This window comes from Ursus americanus, chromosome 12 (genome assembly GCF_024610735.1).
Source record: "Ursus americanus isolate L20-20 chromosome 12, mUrsAme1.1.p, whole genome shotgun sequence".
In the NCBI taxonomy this organism is placed as follows: Eukaryota; Metazoa; Chordata; class Mammalia; order Carnivora; family Ursidae; genus Ursus; species Ursus americanus.
In genome coordinates this window covers 5,319,729-5,336,213 of record NC_142138.1, presented here as the reverse complement: position 1 = coordinate 5,336,213, position 16,485 = coordinate 5,319,729, and the positions used below count along the sequence as shown (strand labels likewise).

The window sequence follows — 16,485 nt, the reverse complement described above, 5'->3', positions numbered from 1 at the left end:
GTTCATCTGTTTTGTTTCTTAAATTCCACATATGGGTGAAATCATATGTGAAATCATATGAAATCTAAATTTATCTTTCACTAACTGATTTATTTAGCTTAGCATAATACCCTGTAGTTCCATCCACATCCTTGCAAATGGCAAGACTTCATTCTTTTGGATGACTGAATAATATGCCTATATATATATTTATATACACACATATATATATATACACACATATATACTATATGTGTAATATGCCTATATATATTTATATACACACACATATATATCAATCACTTCTTTTTATTATATTATATATATTTATATATATAACTTCTTTTTTTTATTATATTATTTTAGTCACCATACAGTACACCCCTAGTTTTTGATGTAAAGTTTCATGATTCATTACTTGCGTATAATACCCAATGCACCATGCAATACGTGCCCTCCATAATACCCTTCTTCTTAATCCATTCATCTGTCGATGGACATCTGAGCTCTTTCCGTATTTTGGCTATTGTGGACATTGCTGCTATAAACATTGTGGTGCACGTGCCCCTTCAAACAACTATGCTTGCATCCTTGGATAAATACCTAGTAGTGCAATTCCTGGGTTGTAGTGTGGCTGTATTTTTAACTTTTTGAGGAACCTCCATACTGTTTTCCACAGTGGCTGCTCTAGTTTGTATTCTCACCAACAGTGCAAGAGATTTCCCCTCTCTCCACATCCTCTCCAAGATCTGTTGTTTCCTGACTCGTTAATTTTAGCCATTCTGACTGGTGTGAGGTGGTATCTCATTGTGGTTTTGATTTGTGTTTCCCTGATGGTGAGTGATGTTGAGCATCTTTCCATGTGTCTGTTGGCCACTTGTATGTCTTCTTTGGAGAAATACCTGCTCATGTCTTCTGCCCATTTGTTGACTGGATTTTTTGCTTTTTGTGTGTGGAGTTTGATAAGTTCTTAATAGATTTAGATAGTAGCCTTTTATCTGATAACACATTTGCAAATATCTACTTCCGTTCCATCGGTTGCCTTTTAGTTTGGTTGATTGTGTCCTTCGCCGTACAGAAGCTTTGTCTTGATGACGTCGCAATACTTCAGGTTTTTGTTTTTGTTTCCCTTCCCTTTAGAGACGTGTCTAGGAAGAAGTTGCTGTGGCTGAGGTCAGAGAGGTTGCTGCCTGTTTTCTCTTCTAGAATTTTGATGGTTTCTTGTCTTACACTTAAGTCTTTCCTCCATTTTGAGTTTCTTTTTGTGTACCGTGTAAGAAAGTGGTCCAGTTTCATTCTTCTGCATGTCACTGTCCAGTTTTCTCATACCTATCTGTTGAAGAGATTGTCTTTTCCCGTTGGATAGTCTTTCCTGCTTTGTTGAAGATTAGCGACCATATAGCTGTGGGTCCATTTCTGGATTCTCTATTCTGTTCTGTTGATCTGTGTATCTGTTTTTGTGCCAGTACCATACTGTCTTGATGATGACAGCTTTGTAATACAGCTTGAAGTCTGGGATTATGATGCCCGCCTCTTTGCTTTTCTTTTTCAACATTACTTTGGCTATTCGGGGTCTTTCTGGTTCCACACAAATTTTGGGATTGTTTGTTCTCACTGTGGGAAAAATGCTGGCGGTATTTTAGTAGGGATTACATTCCATTTCTTTGTGTGTTCTTCAGTTTTTTTCATAAGTGTTCTATAGTTTACAGCTTCAGTTCTTTTACCTCCTTGGTTAGGTTTACTCCTAGGTATCTTATGGTTTTCGATGCAATTGTAAATGTGATCGATTCTCCTTATGCTGATACTTGGAGAATTTTTTAAAATAATCTATATTTTAGGATTGTTGTGGTGAAACCACAGAAAATTCCTTGCTCAGTGTCCAGAATATAGTAAGTGCTCAGTAAATGCTCACTATTTCCAAGCATTATGTACCCAATTCTATAGAGGAAACCGAGGAATCAAGGAGGCAAACACGGAGTTACATCCAGAATTGCAACCCAAGCTGTCCCACTTCAAAGGTCTCTCAACAACTGCCCCTCATGTGCTAGGTGCAAAGCTGGTGCTGGGCCAAGTAAGGAAAGGACTCAGGCTACAGAGGCGCTGGGCCTGGGCCAGTGAGCGGAGGAAAGTAACCATAGAAGTGGAGGAAATTTGAGGGGCATGGGTAACGTGGTTACACACCTCTGAGTCTGAACAAGATCCCAGATTTTAGAGAAAAAGGGAGAGACCTGTGGCCCCATGGGTTGTGTAATGAATCTCCTGTCACTAGGTTGGCCACAGGAGGAGGGCATAGGAATAACAAGGTAGATGGTGAGGAAAAGGGCAGGAGGAAAAGCTGCCTTCCAAAGAACTCCTCACGAAAACATCTTGTTTTCCTCTCTGAATTATGGGCTTGGAGTTGACTTGGGGGAAGAGAATCAGGAGCAAAGTGAGGCTGAGACACTAACTTGTCGCCCTCAGATGTGATTTGATATGATCTCCATGAGTCTTTTTTTATAATAATTTTTTATTATGTTATGTTAGTCACCATACAGTACATCCCCAGTTTTTGATGCAATGTTCCATGATTCATTATTTGTGTATAACACCCAGTGCACCATGCAATATGTGCCCTCCTTAATACCCATCACCGGCCTATCCCAATCCCCCACCCCCTTCCCCTCTGAAGCCCTCAGTTTGTTTCCCAGAGTCCACAGTCTCTCATGGTTCATTCCCCCTTCTGTTTACCCCCCCTTCATTCTTCCCCTCCTTCTCCTACTGATCTTCCTATTGAGTCTTTAGTGCCCATCCCTCTGCCTGGCACTCTTCACGTGGTGAACTCCTATTCACCCTTCAGGGTCCTACTCATGTTTTTAGTTGTCTCCTTCCTGGGTGGGCCCAGCCCACTATTCATTCTTTCAGTACAGCCTTATCACATTTTCCTATACAGCGTTAGTTTTCTACCTTGACCTCCCAGCTTGTGAGCTCAGGAAACATTTGCTGAGTGCATAAGTGACTGACTGAATGAGCATTTCTGGGAGGACCTTGGGAAAGGGTCAATTACTCCTCTTACAGAAGGAGAAACTGAGGTGAAGGGTGTATGATTGGCTGGCTTCATATGTCATGAGCCAGCCCTGGACTGGGCCTCCTGAGTGTGAGGCCAGTGCTCTGCCTGCTGGCATAGTCAGCCCAGGACATCGCTGAATGGTGGACTGGGACAAGCGTGGGGAACGATGCAGAGGCACCTGAGGCAGACAGTTTGGAGACCCCTGATTCTAATCCCAGCTGGCACTCTCAATGGTGGTTTTCCTCTGGCCACATCACTTTACCTCCCTGTAAGTGTTTTCCTCTGAGAAATAGGATAATAATCAAACCAAGCACACCTCCTGAACATTTGGTAACCTAGATGGTGAAGTTTTTGCAGTCAGGATCCATGTCTGTTTTACTGGCAGCTGTGTCCTGGCACATAGCACACCGCCTGGCACAGAGTAGGTGCTCCTGAAATATTTGATGAATAACAGGGAGAAGAGCAAGTGGGAATGTGCCCGGCCATTATCACTGTCGACTGAGAAAGCTTTCAACCCACAGTTTCCCAAGGTGGATCCTCACAGTTAATGAACTCTAGAAATCCCGTCCAAACTCCACCCTCACCCTTCACCCTCCCTCCAGGTTGGCAGGACAATCCTCCCCTGACTGACTGGGCTGGGATGTTCAGGGGAGGTCAGCAACAGTCAGGGACAGTCACGAAGAGTCAGCGATCCTGCAGCCCCTTCACCATGAGTGTCTCTGTGCTGAGTATCACCGGACCCCTGGGCAGTGTCTCTGGGCTCCTGCAAGTGGCCTCCCTGCTAGGGCTGGCTCTGCTGCTGCTCAAGGCAGCACAGCTCTACCTGCGCAGGCAGAGGCTGCTCAAAGCAGTCCAGGAGTTCCCATCCCCTCCCTCCCACTGGCTCTTTGGACACAAGCAGGAGGTAAGAAGGGGCTGCACTGGGGAGTGGAAGGGAAGAGTGGGCTGGGGAAGGCAGCAACCACCCAACCAACACTACCTGGGTGCCAGCACTGGCTGGGTATGAGGGCTGCCCAGGGCAAAGGGAAAGCCCACATGTAGACGGGCTCATCAAGGGTTTATGAATTCAACAAGTGGTCGGTGTCAACTGGGCAGCTGTAGTCCAATGACCCACGTAACCCAATATCGTTGTGGTAAGTGATGATTTGATGAATGAGCAAATGCATGAGGAAGGGATTCTAATGGTCAATTCGGAGTACCCGAATCTTCCCCAGAAACTTGGGCTTCCCTCCATCACACTTTAATTATCCTCTACTGTCATGGCCTCTTAATCTGTCTGTCAGGAAAATAAAATTAATATGCAAACTTAAATTAAAAAATATAATCCATTTAATGCCCCAAATAAAATTATATGGCAAAATTGCTTACCATGTGATAAAAGTTGTCATACGTGTTTCATGCAAATGTTGTACTAATGACTTCCAGTACTTTTTACACCATGGAGTTAATTCCTGACAAGCTTCTGTAGGCTGTTGGTTGTGACGGCCACTAACTCGACTCGACAATGGGACAGAAACTAGCCTAGGACAAACCTTGGACAACCAGGAAAGTCTGGATCAGAGCCAAGGTCATAAGAAACAGCTCTGAACACTTAGTTGTGCTGATACATCCAGATCTCTCTCCCTATGCCCATCCTGCCCTTACCCCTGGCCGTAGCCCTGGAACCAGAAGAAAGGGCTTATTGTTTTCTCTTTCTTTTGGTGACAGTTGCAAAAAGAAGAGGAACTGCAACTGCTACTGAAATGGGTAGAGAATTTCCCATGTGCCTGTCCTCGTTGGCTATGGGGCACAGAGGTGGATCTCGTGATTTATGACCCCGACTACATGAAACTGATCCTGGGGCGGTCTGGTGAGAGGACACCCTCATACTTGTTCAAGCAGCTCTTCCCTCTTGGATACATGCCCAGGGATCTGTGAAGTAGCACAAGACACTGGAGGCTCAGCCATTGATCCCTGACCCTCTACCTACCACCCTCCCAGTCCACAAGCCAGCAGAAGGCCAGATTGTTATCTAAACTGAATGTTGAAACAGCCCTGTTGGGCTGCTTTATTTCTTTTATTTCTTTTCTGTTGTGTTCTGCTCTTCTTCTTCTTCTTCTTCTTTTTCTTTTTTTCTGTTCTTCTCCTCTTCCTTCTCTGCTGCCTGTCTTCTTTCCTTCCCTTCTAAACCAAATTGAGAGGATTCCTGGTCTGGAAGACAGTTTCCTATACAAGATGACTTTGATTAGGCACTTCTAAGTGTTGTCTGTGCTGGGTAATGGGATGCCTGAGCCACCACAATTTATAAAAACACCAGAGATTCAGTCTTTTCATTGGCACTAAAACAGAGCCTTTGTTTCTTATGGATCTACTTACCCGATCCAGTGGGGCTCTGCTGTGGGACTTGGCATCTGCCTCCCCGAGCCTGCAGTGTCTATCTGGAAAGAAACAGAGACCAGGTTGGAAGGGAGTGGGAGGTGGCTTGACACAAACTGCCAGCTGACAATCATCAGGAAGGGGTGAGAGACAATGGTCTGCACCACAGCTACCTCCGGGGGGCAGCCTGCCTTCGTTGGTCGCCTCCAGTTAACCTGTAAGGCCCTTCTTACTTTCAGACCCAAAGTCTGAGGGTTCCTACAGATTCATGGCTCCCTGGATAGGTAAGTATATTTAACTAGGACTTCGGTCCACCTTCTGCTTAGGCTTGCCAACAAATATCCATTTGGCCCAGATTAAATAAGAGGTGACCAGGACCATGGTCAGTCCACTCAGCTCTAAATCGAGCCTCCTCTCTCTTCCTCAGATAAAAACCTCACACTTTCTTAATGGTAGGGAGCCCTCCTGCCCCTCACCTTCTCCGTCATCACATCTCAGTCCTCGGTAATGATCTCAGACTAACTTTTCAATGAAGTCCTCCATTTACCCAACCCTGCTCTGTTTCAACCTCAATCTCACAGCTGTGCAACAGGCATTCAGAAGTCCCCTTCCTGACATACACTGCCCTTTCCTGCCTTGCCCAGGATGCCCTTCTTCTGACACCCTGGGTTCTTCCCCAGTTGTCCCCATATAACTCTTGGAAGGTTCCTTCCCCCCCACACACACCCATTGTGGTCCAGGGTATGGTTTGCTCCTGTTGAATGGGCAAACATGGTTCCAACACCGGCGGATGCTGACCCCAGCCTTCCACTATGACATCTTGAAACCCTACGTGGGGCTCATGGCCGACTCTGTCCAAGTGATGCTGGTAAGTTCAAGCCCTGCTCACCTGCACACTCACACCCACAGCACAATTCACAAAGTCCACACTCAGACAGCTGTGTCCCTCAGACATCCATTAGACACGGCCCCTGGAATCACCCACTTATACCATACTATGAGACAGGGCTCCCTGAGGATGGATGGAACACGAAAGCACCCAGGCACCTGCTTTCATCCATTCTTTGCTCATTGCCCACAGAAGACACAGTCATAGTGGATAAAGGGTCCTTTCTCCTCCCACGTCTATGTTTTTGGCTTGGACAGGGAGAGTAGTCAATGCCCCTGGACAACAGGACAAAGTGCCCCTGGCTGGCCTGGTCTGTAGCAGCTTCAGTGGCAGGGTGTACATCCCAGGATGTCACTCAGGTGGGCTCTGGCCTGGGGCTGAAGGCTTCTGTTGGATTTTAGCCACTCCATGGAGTGAAATGGAGACCAGGTCTCCACCTCCAGGGCGGGGTCCTTCCATAGCATCACCTCTGAGCATGACCCTATTTCTCACTCACTGTGTCAGCTGACATTTGTTGAACAAGAGGAGCTGAAAGTACCTGATATCCCTTCTTTAGAAACCCCAGTACTGGCCCCTTGACCTTTCCTTTGCCTTGACTCTTGCTCCCTAAATTGGGACTTCACCCGTTTCTCATGTATAGATCAACCCGAGGACAGAAAAGAGCCCCTTAATTCCCTGACACACAATGTTTTCTGGTCTGCTAAAAGGTGGTTATCACCACATTTATTCCTCAGTCACACTCTAAGAGATCATGGTTAGTTAAATAACAATTAAATAATAACGTTATCAGAGTATATACTGAGAAAACACTCACCATATTACAAACATTTGGCTATATGGTCCTAAACTGATGAAACACAACTGCTTTAGAGAGTGAGGGCATCTCATCAGAATATTTGGAAGCGGCAGAGAGAGAGTCTAGCCTTGTCAGCATGGGCCTTCTGGAGGAGTAGAGAAAGACCGATGTAATGTGTCCCTCTACCACAGGACAAATGGGAAGAGCTCCTCAGCCAGAACTCATCTCTGGAGATCTTTGGACACATCTCCTTGATGACGTTGGACACCATTATGAAGTGTGCCTTCAGCTACCAGGGCAACCACCAGGCAGACAGGTCAGTGAAATCCTCAGCTGCAGCAGGGTCCTGTTTCTACCGACTAGTGCGGACTTATCCGAGAGGCAATTAGGGCAGCTTGGATGTTTACCAGCCCAAAGAGCCACATTCTGCAGAGAGCCCTAGGCCACAGCCAAATTCAGCCCACACCCAACCTTCATTAGACAGATACCTGATCCCAGCCACAGGGAGATGCTGGCTGCCCATGTCCCTCATAAAGGGCTGGGGGTCTCAAGGAAGTAAGAATGACATGACAAATGCCTGGTGTTGTCTGTCACATTGATTGAGGAACCCTCCACCCATAGACCCACTCCACTCCAGGTCGGATATCTCCCTCCATCCAGTCCCTTCTGCATCCTCCCCCTTCAGGAACTCCCAGTCCTACCTTCAGGCCATTCGGGACCTGAACAACCTGGTGTTTTCCCGGATAAGGAATGTTTTCTACCAGAAAGACATCATCTACAGGCTGACCCCTGAAGGCCGCTTGAACCACCGGGCCTGCCAGCTTGCCCATCAACACACAGGTTGGACTCTGCTCTCTGGGCAGCTCCCCTCCTTCATCAGGAACATCCCAAAGGGATCGGCCCTAACCCTTCAGGCAGGTCCTGTCCCTCCAGGACTTGGGACACACCCATCTCGGGTACTTCCTGGTGCAGGTCTTAGGGTGCCAGGTGCTAGGTAAGAAACTACATGTGTACCACATGGGTGAGGGCTGAATGAGAGCCCCTGCCAGCAGCAATCAAGCAGAGTCTCCTTGGGCTGTGCTGTTGAGGGGAGTGAGGACCTGCTAGCACCTGGCACTAGACCCTCACCCCAACAAGCACACCTGTTCCCACACTCCTCCTGATCCACCTGGCACCCTGCCTGGGGCACAGGGAGCAAGTGGGCTACTGTGGGTGGCTGTGTCTGGGCACCCAGAGCTCTCAGCTCTGCCTGGGAATGCTGTACTGGACAGACCGAGTGATCAAGATGAGGAAGGCTCAGCTGCAGGAGGAGGGAGAGCTGGACAAGGTCAGGAGCAAGAGGCACTTGGACTTCCTGGACATCCTCCTCTTTGCCCAAGTGAGTGTGGGAGGCCTGAGGCATTGCCCACAAGTGTGGAAGAGAGGGCAAGCTCAAACCCTGCCCTCTCTCCGTGTCTTCCCAGAGGGAGAACGGGAACAGCTTCTCTGACAAGGACCTCCGTGCGGAAGTGGACACCTTCATGTTTGAGGGCCATGACACCACAGCCAGTGGCATCTCCTGGATCCTCTATGCTCTGGCCACACACCCCGAGCATCAGCAAAGGTGCCGGGAGGAGGTCCAGAGCCTCCTGGGGGATGGCGCCTCCATCACCTGGTGAGTTCTCATGAGATGGGAGGGCCCTGCCCCCTCAACTAGAGAATTCCCTGATTACCAGGGCCTTGCCGGCCCTTCAGGATAGCTTTGTTTTAGGGACCACCTGGACCAGATGCCCTACACCACCATGTGCATCAAGGAGGCACTGCGACTCTATCCACCAGTTCCAGCTGTTGGCAGAGAGCTCAGCAAGCCCATCACCTTCCCTGATGGACGCTCCTTACCCAAAGGTGTGAACTTTGCCACTCTCACTCCATAGGCACTCTGCAGGAATGCGTGGGAGGCCAGAAATCCTCATGTTCTGGGGCAGTTTGTGTATGTCTGAGACTCATTTCCCCCCTCAAGAAAATCAGTATTTCTTTTGTTGTTCAGATGAGGTCTATGATGTGCTTCGCACAGAGCTTAAATCCAGCAAAAGCTCAAGGGATAAACACATGACAGCCTCTGAATGTGACTTTGGGTTTTGCCCTAATATTCTAATTTCCTGAGATATGAATGCTTGAGAGACAATCAGATGGGGCAGGGAGAGATGTGGTCTTTCCTTATAAGGTCTAGGCTAACGAGAGAGGTTAGAGAATTCACTGCCATGGCTTAGATGATCCAGTCTCCAGGGAGCCCTCAGGTTGATGGCAGAGTAGCTGATGACCAGATCTGAGATCCCTGCCATGGCTGGCAGCCACCTTTTGGCCCCTCTCTGCTTTGAATCCCAGCCCTGCCACATCCTACCTGGGTGGTCATAGGCACGTTGCTCAGCCTCCCCAAGGCTCAAGTGCCTCATGGAAACAATGGAGATGTGAGCCTCACATGTTGTGAAGATGGAGGAGTTCATGCATATTCCCCAAGGGCTGATGGATGGTACTTGATAAATGTGAGTTGTCGCTTGAGTTGAGTTCTTTCCTGCTTCTCAGCCTGGTCATGGTTAATCAACTAATCTGTACACAGGAGCACACGTTCTGTGCCATGTCTGTCCCACACCTTCATCAACTCTATCATTCTATTCACAGTGATGAGAAGTGGCTCTCGTAGTGGCTTCCAAGTGGCGCGTGGGTGCACCTGGGCCCCACAGGCATGTATGATCAGTCTTCTCTCTTCTGTCCCACAGGATTCTTAGTGTCACCCTCCTTTTATGCCCTTCACCACAACCCAAAGGTGTGGCCAAACCCAGAGGTATGATAGCTTTGGGAGGAGCGGGTGGGATGACCTCTCCAGACCAACCTCTCCTCCTCTCCCACCTTTGGGTGTGCTGTCCCTTGGATGATTGGAAGGAGGGGCTTGACCACACCTGTATTGGCCCTGGTGCTCCCTCTGCAGGTGTTTGACCCTTCTCGGTTTGCACCAGATTCCTCACGACACAGCCATGCTTTCCTGCCCTTCTCAGGAGGACCAAGGTGAGGCACTTGTACCAGGACGGGGGGGGGGCTGTTTCCTGGGTACATACCTGATGTTTGTGGTTTCCTACATTTCTGTGGGGTCTGAAAATATGCCCTGGCATGTTGGTTTGCTGGGAAAGAGATGTGTGTCTCTGACAAAGAAAGTTGGTAATCACGGCATGCCATGGAGACGTTGACCCATTGCTCTTACCCAGTCTCCAGCCACAATTCAGTGTCAGTGGGTGCTCAAAAGCTCAGGGTATTCTTGTGATTTCTTCACTTTATGAGTATGACTTCACAGAATTAGATTTTCTCACATGTAATTTTCAAGAGTTGTTGATGTCAAAGTCAGGATGGAATCAAAAGATTTCTTTTGCACACATTCTCAACCAGCCTGTACTACTCAACTCCCCATTCTGCCCCCACATTGCACCATTGACTGCACTGCAGGTGTTTCCATCCTCAGCCACCTGCATGTGTCAAATATTTAAGCCATACACAGGAAGGTTTCCGACAGTCTCTTAAGGGCTTCATAAAGTACTTGACTAATCTGTGTTGCCACTATATTTTCATCTATCCAAAAGAATTTTTGACTCCATGGTAATGGTTATGTACACTTGACAAATTCCCAGTTCTCCAATCATCACATATGATCTGGGCTCCACATGCCTTAATATTACACTTAGAGTCCAATCATCCAAATGGGCAAATATATAAAAATGAAGACATTAAATTGCTTTTGAGAGAAAACGCACTATTCTGTATATGACACATGGCATTTGAACGTTACCTGGTCTGTAAAATGTAAAGCACACTTGAAGTGGCTGTTCAGTGGGATGACTTTTCTCCAGAGTGGCTGCTCTGAAATCCTCCAGTGCTGCTCAAAGTGTCCTATAAATAGTAACCGCAGTAAACTTTGTAAGTAGTTACTTGAAAAATAGGTTTTTTTCCAAATACAGAAATCTGTCAATCCTTCACAAACTAAGTTTGAATCCACTTTCACACAACATCCTTAAGCAAATTATTCTTCCAGATGCTGGCTTCAGGATTTATTTCTCCCTGGGATTGAGTCCTTTCTCCTAGATATTGGTGCAAGTCCTATGGCTGCCAGTTGAGACAGGAGAGGGGTAGACAGTTCAATTCCTAGCTCAGAACTAATGGTCATGCATATTTTATTCCATTCAGGGTTTTTTTTTTTTTCAGTTCAATAAACATGTTCAATTATAAGACTGCCTATTAAGCCTGTCTCTGTGTGCCAAGTCCTCTGCTATGAGATGGCATACTGCCCTTGCCTCCAGGAGTTCACAGTCAAGAAATAAATGCCTCCACTCAAAAGACACATCTATCTTTCTTCCTTCCTTCCTTTCTCTTTCTTTCTTTCTTTCTTTCTTTCTTTCTTTCTTTCTTTCTTTCTTTCTTTCTTTCTTTCTTTCTTTCTTCTCTCCTTCACTAATTGACCCCACTGTAGGAAGCTCCATGTTCCTGGCACTTTCCTGTTCTGGAAAGTGATATGTCCTTGAGTAAAATATTATGGTGATGTCAGGGTCCAGGAATGAAGAGGCACAGCCAGCAGGGACAAGTGGGAGGGCAGCCTGGCATTGCCTTAGCCTTGAGCATGTGGCAAGCAGAGGGGGAGGGTGGGCATTCTCTGGGACCTCCTCAGCAGGAGCTGAGCTGGGAGGAGGAGCTGAACAGGTGACAGGTGAGTGAGCCAACAAGCCAGAGAGGACTTTGATGCCAGCTGAGGCGTGTGGACATGTCAGACCTGTGATGGAGGGCATGGGAGGCTCTGAGCTGGGCTGGGAATTCAGGGAGGGAGTGGAGGCAGAAGACAGAAAAGTCCAGGTGAGGAGGTTGAGGGATGGCAGGCAGGGACATTTCTGTAGTAGAATTGGAAGGCTCCAGCAGCTGGTTGGCTGAGGGGCCGAGGGGGAGGCAGGAGTCTGGACCCAGACTGGCAGTCTGGAGGCAGATGGCACAGCAGACTGAGCGTCACTAAGGCTCTGCCCCTGCAGAAAGCTTCCCTGTTGCCATTCTGACTTCCTTACCCAACTCTGCCTTGTCCTTTCTCTGAGGATCTGGATCCCTGTGTGCACCAGATGGTTAGGGCCTGAAGTGTGGCCCATCCTATCCCCTACAGTGCCCTGTCCTGGTCTCCACATTGTGAAACCAGAAAAGGCTTGTGCAGAGAACAAACAACTTAATAATTAACTGTTTTAGTGATCTCTTGACTTGGCCCCAAGGCTCCAGGTGCTGACCTTCTTCTAACAGGGTTTCAGGCCTACTGAGAATAGAGGTAGGAGTAGGACGTAATCCTGGAAGAGTGTAGGCTTTGTCAAGGGTCAAGGGGAGAGCGTGAAACAAGCAAGGTTAGGTAGGCTAGAGATGTGTGTGTGTCCTGGGGAAAGGGGATCTGGGCTGGGCCCATGCAGAAAACCCTGAATGTGCTGATCCTGGCAGGGGGTTTGAGGCTCCTCCTCATATCCTTTTCCCTCCCTGACCCAGGAACTGCATCGGGAAGCAGTTTGCCATGAACGAGATGAAGGTGGCGGTGGCCCTGACCCTGCTCCGCTTTGAGCTGGCTCCGGATCCTTTCAGGGTCCCCGTTCCCTTTCCAAGAATCGTGTTGAAGTCCAAGAATGGGATCCACCTGCACCTCAGGAAGCTCCTCTAACCCTTGTGGGGACAAGGATGAGCCCTGAGGGCCTCCTGCCTGCCATCTTGTCTTCCTGTCAGTCTCTCCTGTCTGCTGTCTTCTGCCCACTTCCTGCTTTCACTCTGCCCACCTGCCAGTCTCCTTACTCCTCCTCTTGTGCATCAGACTGTCTTCCCTTCTCTGCCTCACCCTTTTCCTGACTACGTATTTACTTATCTGTTTCCTTTCTCCTACCCACCTGCATCTCTGACTGCCCACTTAACTCAATATCTGCCTGTTCCCCACCCTGCCTGTCCTTTGCATGTCTTTCTCCTTTTGTGCCTATTTGATTGATCCTTTATTATTTTCCTCTGGCTGCTATAGTAACTTACCACAGCCTTAGTGACTTAGAACAACACCAGTTTGTTCTCTTACTGTTCTGGAGTTCAAAGTCTAAAATGGATTTTGCTAGACCACAGCCAAGATGTTGGTATGGTTACACTACTTCTAGGCTCTAAGAGAGAATTCTTCGCTCTGCCTTTTTCAGCATCAAGCTGCATTCTTTGTGATCTTTAGCTCCTGCAGCCTCCTCTTTTCAAATCCAACAGCATCTTCAATATCCTTCTGCTTCTTTCTTCGTCTCACCTTGTCTTCCATAAGGACTTTTGTGATCAGACAGGCACACTCAGATAACACTGACATTTCTCAGCTTCCAGGACATAGACTCCTTGGGGAGCCATGATTCAGCCTGTTTAGTCCCTATGTGCCTGCTATTAGTCCATGCTTCCAGCTCTCTCCTATGTGTTACCTGAGTACCCATTTGTCATTCGCATAACTTCCTCTTCTTTCCTCCTCCCTCAAATAAATTTCTTAATGTTGCATGGAGTGTGTGTTTTCCCTTGGAGAGAGATAAATGGAAGAGAAGAGAGAGAAGGGGAGGAAAGACAGAAGAGACAAAGAAGGGAAGTAATATCTGCAGGACCCTAGGAGGGCCAGACACTTCCCTTTGTCTCTGGCCATGGAGTGGTTGGCTTTCCAAGAGGTACTAGGAGGAGCCCATGTGGGCAAATGGATTGGTCAGTGGGAAAGAATGTCAGACCCCAATCAGCAAACTACTGGTGGCACCTCTCCCATAGGACAGCCCCTTGGCAGTCCCTTGTGTCTCTGGTTGGCCAACCCTGCCCCATTATGTGACTGCTTGGGTACTGGTCCTCCTGACCCTGAGACCTGTTCCCTGGCACTCTTTGCCCTCCTCCACCAGCCTCTCTCAACTCACCCACTATTCTTTTGTTGGTTCTAAACACAGATCTTCCTTCTGTCCTACCTCCAGCCATTCTTAGCCCAGACCCTGGATGTCATAGACAGGCCCCCCCCAGAGTCCCCTGCCTATGGTGTAATGCCACATTCTGCCTCCCTGAAGGGGCTTCTTCCCCAGCTGGTGCTTGCATCCAGGACCTCCCTTTCACTATCCTGGTTTCCTAGGTCACTGGGCTAGTTCAGCCATGCTTTGAGAAGGGGCAAGGTAGATGCTTTGTGTTTGACCAGGGATTGGGGCAGGAAAGAAGCTGGGAAAGTGCTAGACTGACATCAGGTGGTGCAGAAGGGCAAGGGCTAGCCAGGCTCAGAGAGTTCACAATGGAATTCTGGGTGGCCAGCCATGGATGGAGACATGCTCTAACCACAGGATTGTGTTGAGGGTAAAGAATGTAACCAAGAAGTGACCCTGCTGGATCTAGGCAAAGGAAAAACCTAGGGTGAGTTCATGCTCATATGCACAACCCCCACGAACACATACACGTGTAACCAGACCTGTGTGCACCACTCACACACTCTACACTCTACCACACACATGCACAACAAATGCCTGGGGTCGTAGGAGGCAACAGGGTATGTTTGGAGGGCTGGAAGGATTATGTGGAGTTCATCTTTGGTGCCCACTAGTCTGCAGCCTCGGTCCTCCCCTCCCATGTGGAGCCTCCACCTTCTGTCAGGCTCTGGAGTTCTCAGCTCCATTTCCCACCAACATAAGCTCTCAGAGAGACAGTCAATACACCTATGGAGTCTTGGTCAAAAGGGGCCGAAGTCAGAAGGCCTCAGTGCAAGCTGTTTTCTGATGAGCATCTTGGCAGTTTCCTTCCTTTGACAGGGTAAAGGTAAGTCCTGCCTCATAGGCCTCCTGAAAATCCAGAGATGTGGGAAGTAGACAAGTCTTAGACTTGAGTGCCACCCATGGGCTACAAGTGGTTACGACCTCTGGGTTCTGCTCTCAGTTGATGACTATTGATACGTACCTCTGCTTGTATGGAGAAAGGTCTATCCAGGGCCAGGACAGAGAGGGAAGTTGGTGGCATAGGTGACACCCTGGCTGAGCCTGCTGCATCCAAGCCTCAGGTGGGCAAGGAAATCTGGGTCTTGACAGGGCTTTGCAGGAGTGAGCAGGTGGCCCATAGCCAAACTTCTTCTAAGAGGTTGTGTCCTTCTTCTAGGAGGGGAAGCGTCAATAGCAGGAAGGATGTGTCTCCAGATGGTACCTCCCCAGGGCAACGCAGAGACATCCCCAAGTCCCAGGGCTAGAATTCCCCTCTTATCCTGCCCCTCAGTCTCCAGTGTCCTCCCCTCCACTGTTGTCTAATTCCTGGATTATAACCCACTGGTGGCCTTAGACCTTGAATCGTAGAGGCACATGGGACCCCAGCCATCAGGCACTGCTGCAGGGACTACTGAACAAGAATCTCTAATTCATCACGTGGCTCCAGCCTGAGGACTTCCCCCAAAGTCATTCTTTGTACCTTTGTACCTCACCTGCTTCAAGGTTTGATTCAAGCACTGTGTCTTCTAGGAAGCCCCCTTTTAATGCCACTTTCTCAGCAAAAGTGTGAACACCCAGAGCACTGGGTGGCTGTGGCACAGATGCAGGCAATGGCAGGAATGCTACAGAGACCTGTCTCAGGTGGGGCAGAAGATACACCTGAGAAACTATATTCCATATTCCTTGATTTCAGTAGTGGTTACCTGGGAATTTGCTTTAGAAATTAGTTGTCCTACACATTTTTTGTTTACATAATTTTACCTTATATCTGTTATATTACACACATGCACACACAGTTAAGCCGAGAAATACATCTCAGTGAAGGGGCAAGCCCCCAAAGCCATCCTTCTTTCATGTGGAGTGGACGAGCACCTGATCATAATCATGAAGCCCAAGACCAACTTCCATTGTGTTCATTGTGTCACCATGGCTGGCATGTAAGTTTTTGCTACATTCTAGAAAGATTGCCAATTATGGGAGATAAAGGAAGATTCTAGAAGCAAGTAGGTGCTCACTATATGTTTGTTGAATGAATGAATGAGGTCTAGAATACATGTATACTAAGCATTTCCAGACACACATGCTTGCATGGCACTGGCCTCCAGGTGATGGTTTATGTGGGTGCCTGCTCCCCTTCTAAACTACAAGCCTCCCAAAGACAGGGAGCCACAGCTATTCGACAATCCAGCCTGGGGAGGGCAGTGTCTGGGCTGTCTGGGACCCTATTCTCAGCAGAGCTACTTCCCAGAGTCTGGGCGCAGCGACTTCAGGTGGAGATGGATGCCATTCTTAGAGCGCAGAACCAGCTGGGGCATCTTGATGGGGGGCCGCAAGGGGTCCAGGGCGAACTCAAAGCGGAGCAAGCAGAGGGCCGTGACCACCTTCATCTCATTCATGGCAAACTGCTGCCCGATGCAGTTCCTACCGTGAGTAGCACAAGGTGGCATCAGGC

The 16,485-nt window shown here is 48.3% G+C and overlaps 2 protein-coding genes across 4 annotated transcripts in view; one reads left to right on the top strand and one right to left on the bottom strand.

Annotated features, from left to right (window-relative positions):
* The first annotated feature begins 3,649 nt into the window (after positions 1 to 3,649).
* On the top strand, positions 3,650 to 13,603 carry LOC123793728 (cytochrome P450 4A6-like). 3 transcript variants are annotated; one of them, XM_087865859.1, is made up of 13 exons: positions 3,650 to 3,929; positions 4,733 to 4,874; positions 5,620 to 5,664; positions 6,121 to 6,248; positions 7,257 to 7,381; positions 7,751 to 7,905; positions 8,337 to 8,443; positions 8,529 to 8,719; positions 8,816 to 8,949; positions 9,822 to 9,886; positions 10,031 to 10,107; positions 11,697 to 11,795; positions 12,595 to 13,603. In XM_087865859.1, the coding sequence occupies exons 1-13, from the start codon at positions 3,666 to 3,668 to the stop codon at positions 12,761 to 12,763; spliced, it is 1,701 nt and encodes a 566-aa protein (XP_087721985.1). In that variant the 5' UTR covers positions 3,650 to 3,665; the 3' UTR covers positions 12,764 to 13,603. The 3 variants fall into 3 exon arrangements, with proteins under 3 accessions (XP_087721985.1, XP_045655584.2, XP_045655583.2); XM_045799628.2 differs by lacking the exons at positions 9,822 to 9,886; positions 11,697 to 11,795 and adding an exon at positions 9,724 to 9,785 and having other exon boundaries at positions 3,651 to 3,929; XM_045799627.2 differs by lacking the exon at positions 11,697 to 11,795 and having other exon boundaries at positions 3,653 to 3,929.
* The window catches only part of CYP4B1 (cytochrome P450 family 4 subfamily B member 1), a 28,445-nt gene continuing 16,296 nt past the window's right edge, over positions 4,337 to 16,485 (bottom strand). The window contains 2 exon segments of the mRNA XM_087865860.1: positions 4,337 to 5,442; positions 10,880 to 16,454. Of these exon segments, the coding sequence (XP_087721986.1) occupies positions 16,271 to 16,454 (184 nt within the window). The 3' untranslated portion in view covers positions 4,337 to 5,442; positions 10,880 to 16,270.